This window comes from Topomyia yanbarensis, chromosome 2 (assembly GCF_030247195.1).
Source record: "Topomyia yanbarensis strain Yona2022 chromosome 2, ASM3024719v1, whole genome shotgun sequence".
Taxonomy (NCBI): Eukaryota; Metazoa; Arthropoda; class Insecta; order Diptera; family Culicidae; genus Topomyia; species Topomyia yanbarensis.
The window spans coordinates 359,752,931-359,770,006 of record NC_080671.1 but is presented as its reverse complement, the minus strand read 5'-3'; the positions used below and the strand labels follow the sequence as shown (position 1 = coordinate 359,770,006).

Sequence of the window (17,076 nt, the reverse complement as noted above, 5' to 3'; positions counted from 1 at the left end):
TAAAGATGTTTGGCATCAAAAATACGAATTCGATTCCTGAAATTTCATGAGGTCCCCCCTTTGAAAAAAAAAATTTGAGTTCCGGCTTATATGGGAATTTCATATGTGACCGGACGATTTAGTCTATATTTCCGGACCCATATAAGCGATCCGTGCGAAATTTTATTGACATCTATGGGGATATTATAGCTATCATTTGGGACTAAGTTTGTGAAAATCGGCCCAACCATTTTCGGGAAACTGATGTGAGTTCGTAAATTTTGAAAGATGGCCGCTTTTCCCGGGCACTTCCGGAACCGTCTATGGTGGTCAATGTAGTCAACGAAAGTTTGGTTGGCCGTCGGTGACCTAGAACAGCAAATTTAAGTTGTTTGAGAGACATTTTAGCGAAATTTTTACCTTTTTTGCTTTCATCGGAGTATCGGTTTGAATCACAATTTGCTATGTGATCGCACACCACAACCTGTAACTCCGGAACCGGAAGTCGGATCGGGATGAAATTAAATAGCCATTTACGGGGACGCAATACCATTCATTTGAGGCCAAGCTTAGTCGAATCGGTCTAGCCATCTCCGAGAAACCGATGTGACTGTTATTCTGAATTTAGATACTTCCGCCGGGGCTTCCGGAACCGATGATGGTGGCCAATGTGGCCAAATAGACTTTGAATGGATGTTAGTGACCTAATACTACAAATCGAAGCAGTTGTGGTCATATTTTGGAAAAAAATCACCTTTATACATTCATTGCAGAATTTATTAAAATCGACATTTTCTGCGTGTTCGTACTCATCACCCTGTAATTCCGGAACCGGAAGTCGGATCCATTAGAAATTCAATAGCAGCCTATGGGAACGTTGCACCTTTCATTTGAGACTAAGTTTGTCAAAATCGGTTCAGCCATCTCTGAGAAAAACGAGTGACATTTTTGGTCACATACACACACATACGCACATACACACACATATATATACATACACACATACATACACACACAGACATTTGCCGAACTCGACGAACTGAATCGAATGGTATATGTCACTCGGCCCTCCGGGCCTCCGTTAAAAAGTCGGTTTTCAGAGCAATTGCAATACCTTTCTATTGAGAAAGGCGAAAAGGTGCGAAATCGGCAAAGTCCCAAAAAGTCGATTCTTAGAAAAAAAAAAAATTTCGAGATAACATCGATCTCGACGTTTCATGCATTTTAAAGATGTTTGGCATCAAAAATACGAATTCGATTTCTGAAATTTCATGAGGTCCCCCCTTTGAAAAAAAAAATTGAGTTCCGGCTTATATGGGAATTTCATATGTAACCGGACGATTTAGTCTATATTTCCGGACCCATATAAGCGATCCGTGCGAAATTTTATTGACATCTATGAGGATATTATAGCTATCATTTGGGACTAAGTTTGTGAAAATCGGCCCAACCATTTTCGGGAAACTGATGTGAGTTCGTAAATTTTGAAAGATGGCCGCTTTTCCCGGGCACTTCCGGAACCGTCTATGGTGGTCAATGTAGTCAACGAAAGTTTGGTTGGCCGTCGGTGACCTAGAACAGCAAATTTCAGTTGTTTGAGAGACATTTTAGCGAAATTTTTACCTTTTTACATTTCTTATAAAAGAAATGTATAGAATTCGCTCAAACTTTCAAGATTTTTTCCGAGGCCCGGAGGGCCGAGTCTTATATACCAATCGACTCAGCTCGACGATTTGGAACAATGTCTGTGTGTGTGTGTATGTAACGGACAAATTCTCATTCGTGTTTCTCAGCAATGGCTGAACCGATCTTATCCAAACCAATTTTAAATGAAAGAACTAAAAAACAGTATGAACGCTATTAATTTGTTTTTGATTCTGATGCTTAGTTTCCAAGATATGAATGTTTGAATGCGCAAAAATGGCGTTTTTTGCAGTTTTTTAAATTATCTGCCGAAATTGACAATATAGATTAACAATTTATATGTTTTTAGACAGCTTTAACAAATACCTTTCGAATAAGCTATAGACTGTTGAAATCGGACTATTACCAAAAGAGATATTTAACATTAAATGCGGACGAAAGATTTTTATCATTTCCCATTGCCAGAAATATGACCAAAACATGTAATCTATTATTAACGCCAAAACGGCTTATTTTAGGTCAATAGTATCTTCGGAGAATTTAATGGAGGCAATATGCCCTTTCTTTTGGTATTGTGGTTTTGCTGATTAATCCCCCTATGAGTGAGATATTTTTACAAATTTTCTTGGAAGTGATTATATCGAAATGATGTCTTCAGCAAATTTGTAGCTCTTACTTTTGCGAATAACTTTACTGAAGACTTCAAATATCTATTTTGAATACTTTAAAAGTGATGGCTTGTTGTTTGTGGATTACTCTTTGTCACCTAATAATTGTTCAATATAGTAATAATCCATTGAAATAAGCCAAACATTATTTCGATAAAACGAATTTTGTATTTCATTTTACTATCTACAACCGCTAGAAATAATCACCGAACACTTCCAAGTTGTCTGGAAGGAACTTGATAACTTATCAGTAAAAAAATGTTCATTTGTGCGAACCTTCTGACTGCAATTTTTCTAACTTATAACCATCAGATCGATCTGAAACATATCGGAAAATGAAAAGCGAAATAAATAACTCCAAGCAACGGCGTAGCCAAGAGAAGGTTTTGGGGTTTAACATCATACAAACCCCCCCTCCCCCACCACACCCAAAAAAAATTGGATTAAAGTTGAAAATTTATTGATGCAGACTGATTTAATTCAATATTACAATAACAATTATCTGATCCGTAGATTGATAACCTGTTGTTGTAAACGTCATGAGGACTTTTGATAAATTGTCGGAATGGGGTCCTGATATGTAACTGATCTATTGGTCTTGATTTCACAGTTGTCTAATAGCATCACTATCAAATTCCTGCCTGAAAACATTCCAATAGAAAATCCAAAAGTTCTGTAATCAATCATAATCCTCAGATTTATTTTCAAATTGATCTCGTTTTTGTAGAGATGTACTGTAACAAGGATCTTTATTTAATAGGAAGCGAAGTTAAAATTGATTTAATGTCTATGAAACATAGAACTGCTCACCAAAAAATGCATAAATTTCAACATTTGCTAAAAATGTTTTTGCCTTTCTCATTCACTCTAATCCCTTCGTCGATCTAATCCCGACCGGGAGGGCCGAGTGTCATATGCTAATCGACTCAGTTCGTCGAGATCGGAAAATGTCTGTATGTGTATGTATGTCTGTATGTATGTATGTATGTGTGTATGTGGAAAAAAAATGTGACCTCTGTTAATCAGAGATGGCTGGATCGATTTGCACAAAGTTAAGCTCAAATGAAAGGTACAATTTTCCAATCGGCTGCTATTGAATTTTTTATTGATTGGACTTCCGGTTCCGGAGTTACGAGTTGAAGAGTGCAATCACACATAAAATTCCCATATAAACTGAAATGAAAAACTTTCGAAATCAAATTTGTATTTTTGATGCCAAATGACATTATAATGCATGAAACATTGAGATTTGATGTAAACTCGAAAAAATAACGTTTGACAAAAATTGATTTTTTTGGACTTTGGTACTTTTTTGCTCTGTTACTATTTTCTGAAAAATTAATTCTGCACAATTTTAAAACTTCAAAAATTACGGTTTCGGAATTATGCCGTTTAGACATTTAGATCGATTTTCACCAAACCCCCACCAATTGTAAAATTGGTATTGTAAAAAAACGTAAGGGCGATACTTCAATGCTGATAGGTGGGACCGAAAAAGTAAACAATCGCCAAAGGGACTATATACTATATATACAATCATTTTGTCAATTTCAATAGCAAACACAAATTTTAATTTAATAATTTCAAATACTTCATGAAGTTTTGGGTTTCGATCACTGAATCATGCAATCTAGGATGTAAAAAACACAATAGTTCTTAAATAGGAAATAAAACCAAGTCTGGAAATATGCACTGTTGATTTTCTTTGAATGGTGGGTTTTTTCAAGAAAAAGCGTTGATTTCTTAATTCTCAGTCGCGTAGGAAATTTGAATAAAGTATAAACTTCAAATCGATTCAAAAAAAATTCGATTTTTTTTTTGACTCAGTACGATATACATAACCCCTTTAGAAAAATCAGTTTTCCCACCACAATGCATCGATTGAGGAATTTAGATATTTTATTAACAGAGCATTAGCAATAATTCGTTTGTATGTCTATTTTATGGGCCATTTTTTCGCCTTCCCATTGATTTGGTTTGAGATTTCTAGCACTGATGTTGTCCTATGCTGATTTGAGTGATTCTCTGAGTCCTGCCACTATCCCATGTAGTATGTGTTATCAAAAACATCGCGAAGCATCAAGTTCTAAATGTTCTCAAACGATATAATATCCGAAAAGAGTGATAAGAGTTATAAGAAATGTCTCATCACACTGTTAGGTGGATTAAAAGCGTTTTTGCTTTCATCGGAGTATCGGTTTGAATCACAATTTGCTATGTGATCGCACGCCACAACCTGTAACTCCGGAACCGGAAGTCGGATCGGGATGAAATTAAATAGCCATTTGCGGGGACGCAATACCTTTCATTTGAGGCCAAGCTTAGTCGAATCGGTCTAGCCATCTCCGAGAAACCGATGTGACTGTTATTCTGAATTTAGATACTTCCGCCGGGGCTTCCGGAACCGATGATGGTGGCCAATGTGGCCAAATAGACTTTGAATGGATGTTAGTGACCTAATACTACAAATCGAAGCAGTTGTGGTCATATTTTGGAAAAAAAATCACCTTTATACATTCATTGCAGAATTTATTAAAATCGACATTTTCTGCGTGTTCGTACTCATCACCCTGTAATTCCGGAACCGGAAGTCGGATCCATTAGAAATTCAATAGCAGCCTATGGGAACGTTGCACCTTTCATTTGAGACTAAGTTTGTCAAAATCGGTTCAGCCATCTCTGAGAAAAACGAGTGACATTTTTGGTCACATACACACACACATACGCACATACACACATACATACATACATACACACATACATACACACACAGACATTTGCCGAACTCGACGAACTGAATCGAATGGTATATGTCACTCGGCCCTCCGGGCCTCCGTTAAAAAGTCGGTTTTCAGAGCAATTGCAATACCTTTCTATTGAGAAAGGCAAAAAGATTTGCAATGGCCTAACTTCTGTCTTACACCATCGATTTCGTCCGATCGCGATCACTATTTACAGCTTATATCAGCTTGATAATCATAAAAAATACCCTAAACTAGTAACAAAAAAGTATCGCCGTGTTTGTTCTTTCTTCTATAAAAAGTTAGTGTTAGCGCCCTCTATGCAGTCGCAGGTGGAATTAAAATGTTCTAACCAAAACATAACTTGTATTATGTACTACAATTCTTCTGAACATACTATTAGCCTGTGCACGCTGACGAAGTTGACATAAAATTGATTTTAACTGTGATAGTGAAAATCACTATCGCATACGTGAATCGCAAGATCCGTATAGCGATTGCTGATCGATCATAGCATCAGCTAGTGGAAAGTTGCTAATTGTTGATATTTAAAACCGTCAGTTTTATTTCTTACAGACTCAAAACTTAGCTTGTGTCAGTTCTCAGTGGTTTTACCAGGTATCTGCTACGCCGCCATGATTTCAAAGCCAAGATCTAAAACGTCGCGTTAAGGTTGATCCACAATAAACATAATCGATTTCATTCGACACAACTTTGTGATGGTCCAGTTCGTTTAATTTGTTGGTATCATGGCGAAAAGTTTTTGTTATTCACTGACATGTTCAAAACAACATTTTTCTTCACTTTTCGGTCCAATTTTTTCACTTTTCGACAAACATCTAAAGATCGAGTTATACCGTACGGTGTATGAGTAGTGCAGAACGAGCTTCAAGCAAAATGAGCAGAACAATCTGAACTGTCAGTGGGGCCCATAATTTGTGTGCCCGCTGAGATGTTGACTTATGTCAGTTCAATGCAAACGGGATAGGGGTGCCATATACGTGGGTTTTACTAAAAACCTTAAGCCGAATTTAAACCAAAACTATGACTCTCTCAATTCCAGGGAGATCTAACGAAAAGTCGTTCATGTAAGCTAGGACATTGGTCAAGTGCCGTGGTTCTGAAGAGACGAAGTCGAAACGTAAACACCTGGACTGATAAGGCTAAAATTTGTTTATTCTTATTTCAAGGCTGGAAATAATAATAAGCAAATCTTGGCTTAATTCACGAATGAAGACGTATCTTCAGAAAGCCTTTTAACCAGAAAATATCGAAATAACAATCACTCCGATGTAGAAAAAAAGCTTTATTTCTAGAATCTGTGAACTAGCGAGCTACAAGTGTAGTGTTTTCGACAAAAATAATTTATTGGATCAAATATTGTATTTGTCTGTAGCATTGATATTTTATATTTTTAATGTTGGAATAATTGATTTATGACAGCTGTGGTCAATCTGATTGTGGTTATAAAAAACAATTAAAACGATACATAACGTTACCTTAATCTATTTTTCGACTTACTAAGGAGCACCAGCTTCAATCTCACTTGCCGGTACGTCCGGTTCTTCGTCGTTGTAGATGTTCTCTGCCATTTGCCAGACCTGCATAATATTATCCTCCGAAACCGAACAGATGACCCACGGTTCATTCGGGTTCCACGAAAAGTCTGAAATTTTCGCTGTATGACCACCGTGAATAAACAACAGCTCCGGTGGGCCATCTTCCGTATCTTCAGCACTTTGTTCTTCGCCGATTTTGGACAAATCCCAAACATGCAGGCGACGGTCGGTACCCGATGATGCCAGAATTGTGTCGTTATGCGGGGACCACTGGACCTGGAAGATCTCGTCTTTATGCGACTCAAATGAATGCAATTTTAGTTTCAGATTACGTAGATCCCATAATGCTACAGTTTTATCTGCGGAACCAGTAGCTAAGATAAACTCCGAGTAAGGATTAAAGCTAAGACAGTTGACCTCGGCTGTGTGAGCATCGACCGTGTGCGATGGTTTCGAAGTGTTGTTACAACGGGTATCCCAGATCATAAGCTTTTGATCGTCTGCAACGGAACCAAATAAGGATTCATGTAACAAATGCCAAGCCACATCTTCTACAACGGCAGTGTGGCCGGTAAAGATATTTTTAGCATCGATTATTCGATGTTCTTTTGGAGTAGCATTGATATCCCACAAGCAGATGGTATGATCGTCACTGGCAGACAACAGATAACCATTCAGGTTAGGATTCCATGATAAACCGTAACCTTCTTTTTGGTGTCCCCGAAGACGCAAATCTGGATGACATTCACCGCTTGGTTCCGGCTTGCTTGGGTGTTTGGTGTAATCAAACACAAGTACATCGCTAGACGGTGTCTTGGTAGCAATCACGCAGGGATTCTGTGGCATGTATCTGGCCCTATTTACTTCTCCCTCGTGGTTGATTTTGATCTCTATTTCTATTTTACCAGAGACTGATCCAAAACCACCAAATTCGCCCTTCTCGTTGTCATAATGACTTGCATCGAATTGAGCATCTTCGTTTGGCAGCTGCACACTAGCAATCAGCAGGTGGTTCTGCTCGTCGGAGGTATGCGTACCCAGAATTAGTCGATGTACGGAGTAATCCTTGCCTTCCGGTTTTGTTACATCAGGTAACCATTGAGCGGTTAATGAAGGCCATTCCAACGCATGAGTCATTACGAGATCGTATAAAAAGGGAGTATTTTTCTTCCATATTTTGTACTCCTCATTGATGACACGTTCCTCTACCGCATCATCGAAAGCCTCCGCTGTAATAAGCGAGGTAAAAATTTTGCTTACAGGTGAAAATTACCATATTTTCAAACAACTCACCTCCATCTCCGCGATCACCCATTTTGCAGTTTGATCTTCCTCTTACTCCAATGGAAAGGTAATCACCCGCCAAAATTGTGCAGCTTGCAGATTGAACAATTTCGTTACGTCCCTTGTTTTACTCTTTCAGTGTATTGGTGTAGCTAGACACGCCGCTTACAAATTGAAAATCCAAAGCTTTGAGGTGGAATATAGAGAAAGAACACAAATTTATGGACTAGTTTTTATCATTAACATGTAGTTTCTATTTTTATCTGTTCGTTTCGAACAGGAAAAACGCAAAATTTTAAAATATTGCACTAAAAATCGCAAAATTACAAACCTTTCAAAGGAACCCTGCTTTGATGCGCTAGTTGATCCGGCGCTTTTTTTTCTTTTTGTAAAACGTCACGGGATGGCTGCGTTCTGCGCTGTCAACCACACGCTACCGTAAAATTAGCAAATATTCAGCATAATGTACGATTTACGCGATTCAAAAAAAAAATGCGGACGCCCGGATAGAATTTTACAATAGCATTTACCCTACAAACAATCATAAAACAATAAATATTATAGTTATTACTGTTTCAACATTGTTCGATACCAAGTTCTCACAGTAGATTTACAATAAAATTTCATGTAACAATAAATTTCACTGTTCAGCAAAAAGCTGATACAGTGCATTCACATTAAATTTTACTGTTTTCGAGAAAAAAATGCATGGAGAAAAATTGATTTTTTTAATGTTAAGATACATAACCACCCCCCTTTTTCACTGTAAAAGTCTATTTTACATTGAAATTTACTGTAAAAACGTTAAAGTTTATTGTTTTTGTATTGTAGCATAACACTAAAACTTACTGTAAATTATTGTAAAATTACTGTACTGTCACAGTGAAAATCATGGTTTTGTTACTGTACATTTCTATTCGGGCGAACATGGTCAGGCGATTTAAAAAGTTTGACGTTTGACTCAACTCGCCTGTGCTAATTGCCCCTAGGAACAAATGCGATTTAAAGGCAATTTCAATACTTAGACAAATTTTCTGGCGGCTGAAATGGACTTGGTTGTTTTTTGCGTTTTTCAAACATGGCGGTTCATGTTTGGCTTAAGTTTAAAATTGTTTTTTTTTAAACAATTGGCGCGTTACCGCTCGTATTTTGTTTGTTTAGTGCACTTAATTTAGCCAACGAATATGGAAAATTGTGGAATCGTGTGTGAGTATAGTGGAACAAGATCTCTGAGTCTAAATGAAAGTCAGATTGTGGTAAGTTTTGGTGTGCAATACGAATTTCACCATCGATTCTTCCTATAGTCTGGTGGTGATTACCTAGTGTACTGATAAATTTATGTGATTAGATAGTGAATCCGAAAATAATTATTATTTTTAATTTTCATATCAGGCAATTAAGGGCGATTAAATGGCGCGTTCCCTGGGCGATTTAAGGGCAGGTAGAGCGGCAAAAAAATGACGGCGGCAAATCGCCCAAATGTTGCATATAAAATAGCCCCCTAATTCCCAGCAAATTGCTGGCAAATTGTAGGGCAATTAGAGCATCCGAGTTGGCAAATAGCCTCCCGCTAGCCAGCAACTTGCCCTTTTTGATTGGGATATGTCGTGTCGTTGATTGCACGGTAAATTTTTTTTACCCATTTTATGTATTCAAATTGCCCATTTTCGGAAGTTATTCAAGCTGTCAAAAAAATGGGTATTTTTTTTGTTTCTAACAATGAGTACTTTTTATCCATTTCACAACTACTCGATGAGGTAATGTCAATGGGTATATTGATCTTAACAATGGGTGAAAACTCTTTAAGAATTATTTCAAGCAAGTTAACCTGCTAACTAAGGATCGTAGCGGAACCTGCAAATTATCGGCCTGCATCGGAGTTCGTGGTGGAAACGGAACATTTCGGCAATGCTCCGAAAACAACGGCTGTTTAGACTACTGAGGATGTTGCAAATATGCACTAGTTCAGCATTTTTAGAACAACCAAAAGATCCAGCCATCAAAAATATATCCAGTTGGCAGTTTTATTTTGTTAAGGAGTTTTGGAATAGGATCTCTATCTAGATTCCTATTCAGCTTTTTGTTCATGGCTGCGTTCCCAAATGCGCACCTCACTTTGACAAGTCGTCTGTCCAGTGTCAATTTTGACATATCAGTCGTGTTAATTTTAACAAGCCGTTCCTTCGGTCTCAATTTTCACATCGCGGTAGGCGTTCATTTCAATTCTCAACTCAAACATTGAACGTCAAATCATAATTTTTGATTTTCTCCCTCGAAGAAAAAGCCTAGTTCGGTTCGAGTCGACGCAATGGATTCAGCCGATTGTAGTCCTAGCGGCACAAGTACAGAACATAGAATATTCGACATCACGGATACGAAAAAGGCCTTCAATAATCGTTCCACTAACAGCGCACAATACGATGACCATTCGGTCTTATAATTTAATCGGGCGATCGCTATACTGAGGAAAACTAATTATCAGAATTATTTTTTAATTTTTTTTTGCTACAAATTGTGATCTAAATTCGCGCAGATCTCCAACAAACATTGCTATGGTACTGTATTGTTAGAAGATTGCACGGTTTTCCTGGTCATTTTAAGCCGAGCTTCATTGATTTATTACTAGTCGTATTGTATGTGATGAGATGAGATCTCGACTTTCTTACTTCTCTTAACACATAGCTTTTAAAAAGCTGAGAATATGCTTATAAATTTATCGATCAGCTTATAAATAGATATGCGAATAAATTGATAGCAACGAAAAAGGTGATTGGAAACAAACTAACAAATTTAAATTTGACATTTAACGTTTGAATTGAGAACATAAATGAGCAGGATAGGTGAAAGTTGTGAAGCTTGTGGCTTGTCAAAATTGACATTACTGACGAATTGTCAAAACTGACACTGGACGAACAACTTGTCAAAGTAGAGTGCACATTTTAAAACGCAGCCACCAGCAAAAAGCTGAATACTTTTGTAAGGAGACAATAATGTGAAATGAGTGTAATTTTATGTTTTTTTTTTTTAAATTCAGATATAATTCTATTGACAGTATTTTTAATTCTGGCGCGATTTTCATAAATGGGTATTTTTTACGCATTTTGTTGTGACAATTCTGCGAAAAATAATGGGTAAAGTATACCCAGGTTGACGCACAAGGTCTGTATTCATTTATGGGTACAAACTCTTTACCCATTTAATGGGTTATTCCACTTTTATTGAAAATGCGTAGTTTTCTACGCATTAATCAGTACTTTATTTTATCAGTGTGGTTAAATTATTTGGCCGTATTTGTTTATTATTTTAAACAACATTCCTTAATATAATGTCTATGTTATGTACGTATTTGAGCCGTACAAAGGTTAAACAGAAAAAAAGGTTATCCAGCAGTAATTATAGTGAAACGTGCAGGGGGGGGGGGTCATTAAGCTATATATAGTTTTCCGCTCCATTTGATAAATTTTAAGTCCAATATACATAATATAACATTATTTCTCGACAAACATGTCAAGTGGTTCTAAGTGCAAATGAGAGCCTCTCTTTGTTTACTTGCTCGTTCAATTATTACGGCGTCATCTTAAAACTTTTCAATATTGTTTCAGGATATATCGAAAAACTGATTTCGACTAGCTTATTCTGCTAACAGTTGAGTAACAAACGTATAAACTGCCGAGTTATTAGCGAAAGAGAAACTGTCATTTGCACATCGTTTTTTGCACTTAGGACCATTTGACATGTTTGGCTAAATTTCACAAAAAAAATCGTTGTAATACGTAAAAAAGATTTTTTTGATTTTTAAAATAAATCTTATGTAAACTTGGCAACCATACACACAGAAAAAAAATATTGGTAAAAGGAAGAGTGTCCCGCTCTTAGCAAAAAACAACCAACGCCAACTATTCGGAAGAAAGTAAAAATTTTAAATTAATCAAGAATAATAATCAAAGTAAAAGTTTTCTTTTTAAGCAAATGAAGAATAGTAATCAAAACAAAAGTTTTATTTTTAAACTAAGAGTATGCGTTGGTTGTTTTTTGCTAAGAGTAAAAAACTTATTTTTACCAACATTTTTTTCTGTGTACATAGGAAAACTGCGGTTGTTTACATCTGGCCTATCAAGACAACACCCAAAATGAAAAAAAAATCTATATGCATATGCACATTAATACGCATATTGTTTTTAGATTCGAGTCGTTCCAGACAGTTTCCATCGAACTTTTGACAATGCACGGACTAAATTTGACTCTTTTCTTGAACAAAATCTTGTCAAAGTGAGTATAAGTAGGTGAGACAAATTAGAATGATGTAATACCGATGTCTAACGAAGATAGTCTGCTTTGATTAGACGTCGTATTGGGTTATGAAACTTTTTTTTTATTTTTAAATAAGGCTGCTGCATTTTGATTCGATAATCCCATTTAAAGCCAGCAAAGCAATAAAACTAAAGTTGAATTTGAGCCGAAAACAATTGAGTTAATGCGCTGTACCGATCGAATGAAGTCACCCGGTTATAAATTTGGAGATGAGAACATACGTCGTTTTAACACCGACAAACTGACATGACACTGTATTTTCAAATTTGGCAAGATATTATTAGAGAGTCGACACAAAATTTTGTAACTCGTACTGTCAAACGGACGTTCGTTTGACAGTACGAGTTACGAAATTTTCAGTCAACTCTCTAATAATCATCGAAGCTACTCTATGTAACTAGAGTTCCTCCAGTAGAAGTTTGGACAAGAGAAAATAGACAACCATAGTTTCAAGGCACTTGGCTCAAAGAAGTTGGGCTATACTTGAAATAGTTAAAGAAAACTATAACCTTAGAAATATATGTTCTAGTTTTGTTGAACATTTAATAAACAGCTGAATAAATTTTGTAAACATATTTATAAACAATATTTGACAAAATATGAGGTAAATCAGGGCAAATGACATACACTGCATTTTCGGCGAAAGATCTACGGTCCGGTCGTAAATCGTTTCATTCTCGGAAATGAAATAGTTTATTAATCAATGTGATAATAAATCACGAAGTTATTGTAACAGCATTTAATTAGCAAGGCACTGGAAGGTGAAGTCTATTTTTCAATATTATGAGCCATAGTACTCAAGGGAGAGCAAGGAGTTGAAGGAAGAAAGTTTAGAAAAGCGTGGAATAGGGTCATTTGAGCAAGCTTAGAGTTTCCCGGCGACTTAACCTTTTGCATGCTACCCCAGGAGTTAGGATCTTTTGGCATTAGAATGCAAATCATCTGAGTCTGCGGCATGTCCGGACGAGCGTAAAGTAACTTGTTACTTCATGTTGTCGGAACCGACTTGAAGTTGATTCAATTTTTTCGATTCACTTTTCAATTTTTTCAATTCCGTCAACCAGAGAACAAAGCCAGTCAATACCGCAATATTGCCCGTGCTTTTCCAAAGGAGACACGATAATTATTTTTCGTCGCAGCAAGATTCGCAGCGCTATTCGGCGCAATGTATTTCTTATGGGATGACACTTTAATAAAAGGTGGTGCAATTTTGTGTAAAAATCTTATTGTAAACAAAACATACGAAAACCTGAAACTTTAGAAGCACAGTTTTAGTCAGTTTTATTGAGAAATTCAGTTAAAGTAAATAATTAGCACACATTAAACTTGGGTAATACATATTTTTCGACGTTCTTCAGCATTTATTATCAAATGCGCCAATTCAATTCGTTGCCTCAAAATGATTAAACGACTCGTTTCCAATGAAACGTACAATACAAACGTACTCTACTTAAAACGTTAATATATGATGCTCCGCTCATTTGAATTCGAAAAACTTCTGCTCGTTTGAATATGTCTTGTCCAGACTTTTACTAGAGGACTTTAGTGTTCTTTTACAAAAGACATGTTAAGTAATGATGTGTAACTCATTATAAAGATGGAGCTACTGTTCCGAGTTTAAATTATTTGCCAAAAATTTTCACTGAAATCGTTCTAGTTGTCATGTCAGTTTGTCGGTGGTTTTAATGTGTGTTTTTTGGTAGCTAGATTGATCGTGGCGTCTACCCCCCCCCCCCCCCCCTCCGCTGCACAACATCAACAAAACACCACTTACCAATCTGGTGCTTTTGTTTTGTACTTTGCACTCATTCAAAAAAATGTAACAACCGCACCTAAATGTAGAAAAATCTAGCCCCTTGCGCAGAAAAATAAAACAACCCAAAAAATAGGTTTTTTCAGGTACTTTTGAGTCTTGCATCCAATTCGCACTAGTGTGGCCAAAAACCAAATGCGATATTCGACTTAGTCGAGCTCTTCGGTTGAATAAGGTACCTTTTTTTAATCAAACTCAAAATTAAGTAAATTTAACTTAAATTGAGTATACTCAATTCAGGGTTCAGTGTAAATAACCTCACAATGAGTCGTGATCTAGGTATAGATCACTTGCAATGCATTTTTAAAAATTAATGAAATTGAATGCATTTCTTTCCATCAAAATGGAAATTCAGGACGCATTTTGCATTGCGACGTCAAAGTCATGTAGAATACAGAGCTCTGCCTCAGCGCAAGACTTTTGTTGGGCAGAGTTGATGCAATAAATGGAAATGCTATATGCATTTTTTTCAAATTTGCCCCTATACTGATAAAAATATACTTGTAACATTTATCAATTTTACACATAGATTTTTGAAATTGGGTTATTAAGCTATATATAGTTTTCCATTCTAGTCGATAAATTTTAGGTCCAATATACATAATAGAACATTATTTCAAAAAAAATTTCGTTGTGATACGTAAAAACGATTTTTTTGTTTTTTAAAATAAATCTTATGTAAACATAGACAACCATACATAGGAAAACTGCAGTTGTTTACATCTGGCCTAAGACAACACCCAAAATGAGAAAAAACTATATGCATTGGATGGTGGTTATGTCAAATAAAAATAACCCTGTGGGAAAACCGGGAAAACATACATTCATTTTTGTCGTGACTAACGACTTACCTTTCAATATAGGGGCCCCTTTTCAAAATTTCGGAAGAAAAATGATGTAAGATTTTGAACGCTTATATCTTTTGTTGTACTGAATGGATTTAATCAATTTCTTCGGCATTTTGTCGAAAATATTTGTACCAATGTTGTATTAAATTTTGGAATATGTAGGACATTCATTATCAACGGAAACATAGTGTTTTGAATAATCTTTCGAAAACGACTCGGAAAAGTGAAAATTTTCAGCCCATCCCGCACACAGCCGTCAATATTGTGCAGCAACCGAACAATAAAATAATGAAAAGTTTATATATAGGTCCACTACATGTTTGTTCCTATGATTATTCGTATTGGGTTGCTTGACGAGAGCAGTTGGTGGGGGAAAGCCGGCATATTAGTTTTGGTTATGCCATTAGAAGCCGGACGGAAAGGAAAGGCCCATGCACGCCACGAGAACGAGCGAGAAAGCGATAGTAGTGAATATTAGCGAAAGCGTTACGTACAATTTGAACCTTAATAACTTTTCTTCTACTAAACGGATTGCCAATCTTGTTTCATAAATCGGAAGGAAAACGTTCAACGCTTGCTACCGATACGTTGTTTGCTATATAAAATTTGTTTAAATAGTTCAAAAACTACTTTAAATGAGAATCAACATTAATGATAAAACCTATAAATAGGGGTGTCGCAGCTTTTCTCAAAGCCAGACGTGTGTAAGACGCAGTGCATAACAGACGTGCGTGGTCGTGAGAAGCTGCATCGGACGACCAATCAAATTGGCTGCCACCGGAGAGAGGAAAAACGGTGGTGGCGGTGAGAAGGCCAAAAAGCCAAAGGCTAAGAAACGCAGTCACTGAAAAGGCGGTAGTAACTGCCACTAAAAATGCTACCAAAACATCGAAGGCTGCAAAGCGTACTCATTCGGTGTGAGCTACGAAAGGGGAAAGATCGTATGGATGTACGCAGTAAAAACAATCGTCGGCAAGGTTTGAATTGTTTCAAAAGATTCCCGTCTTGTATCGACATAGTTATCTACAAACCGTCCTTATTAGGACGAATGCAAAATGGAAAAAGAATTTAATTAGAAAGTTTCTTTTATTAACCAGTATTAAGTTTGCGCTTGGTAATTCTGCACTTTTACCAGTGAATCATGAAAAAATGTTTTTCTAATCTACAAATCCGAAGGTTTTTGCAAATCCTTCCAAGAAAATCAGTGAATGTGGCAACTGCCACTAAGCGAAAGCTACACCAAAACGAATGATGAAAACATTTTCATTTATCGAACAAAAGGACGGCCTTCCATCTGCATTGTAAAGTCTATAAATAGGAACACCATGATGAAAACTGTGCTCATTCGGTGTGAGCTGCGAAAGGGGAAAGATGTATTTACGCAGTAAAACCAATCGTCGGCAAGGTTTGAATTGTTTTAAAAGATTCCCGTCTTGTATCAACATAGACAAACCGTCCTTATCAGGACGAAGGCAAAATGGAAAAAGAATTTAATTAGAAAGTTTCTTTTATTAACTAGTATTAAGTTTGCGCTTGGTAATTCTGTACTTTTACCTGTGAATCGTAAGAAAATGTTTTTCTAATCTACAAACCCGAAGGTTTTTGCAAATCCTTCCAAGAAAATCAGTGAATGTGGCAACTCTGCCACTAAGCGAAAGCTACACCAAAACGAATGATGAAAATATTTTCATTTATCGAACAAAAGGACGGCCTTCCATCTGCATTGTAAAGTCTATAAATAGGAACACCATGATGAAAACTGTGCTCATTCGGTGTGAGCTGCGAAAGGGGAAAGATGTATGTACGCAGTAAAAACAATCGTCGGCAAGGTTTGAATTGTTTTAAAAGATTCCCGTCTTGTATCAACATAGACAAACCGTCCTTATCAGGACGAAGGCAAAATGGAAAAAGAATTTAATTAGAAAGTTTCTTTTATTAACTAGTATTAAGTTTGCGCTTGGTAATTCTGTACTTTTACCAGTGAATCATGAGAAAATGTTTTTCTAATCTACAAACTCGAAGGTTTTTGCAAATCCTTCCAAGAAAATCAGTGAATGTGGCAACTCTGCTACTAAGCGAAAGCTACACCAAAACGAATGATGAAAATATTTTCATTTATCGAACAAAAGGACGGCCTTCCATCTGCATTGTAAAGTCTATAAATAGGAACACCATGATGAAAACTGTGCTCATTCGGTGTGAGCTGCGAAAGGGGAAAGATGTATGTAC

General features: G+C 36.6%; 1 protein-coding gene across 1 annotated transcript; it reads right to left on the bottom strand.

Moving 5' to 3' along the window:
* Window positions 1–6,318: 6,318 nt before the first annotated feature.
* On the bottom strand, window positions 6,319–8,313 carry LOC131684342 (chromatin assembly factor 1 p55 subunit). Its single transcript, XM_058967133.1, has 3 exons — window positions 8,207–8,313; window positions 7,885–8,061; window positions 6,319–7,820 (listed from the first exon to the last, which is right to left on the bottom strand). The coding sequence occupies exons 2-3, from the start codon at window positions 7,904–7,906 to the stop codon at window positions 6,553–6,555; spliced, it is 1,290 nt and encodes a 429-aa protein (XP_058823116.1). The 5' UTR covers window positions 7,907–8,061; window positions 8,207–8,313; the 3' UTR covers window positions 6,319–6,552.
* Between the last annotated feature and the right edge of the window lie 8,763 nt (window positions 8,314–17,076).

Coding starts and splice junctions, on each gene's coding strand:
- LOC131684342 (XM_058967133.1), bottom strand. CDS start 7,906: ATGGGTGATCGCGGAGATGGAG. Junction 7,821..7,884: donor GGGTGATCGCGGAGATGGAG/GTGAGTTGTTTG, acceptor CGCTTATTACAG/CGGAGGCTTTCGATGATGCG.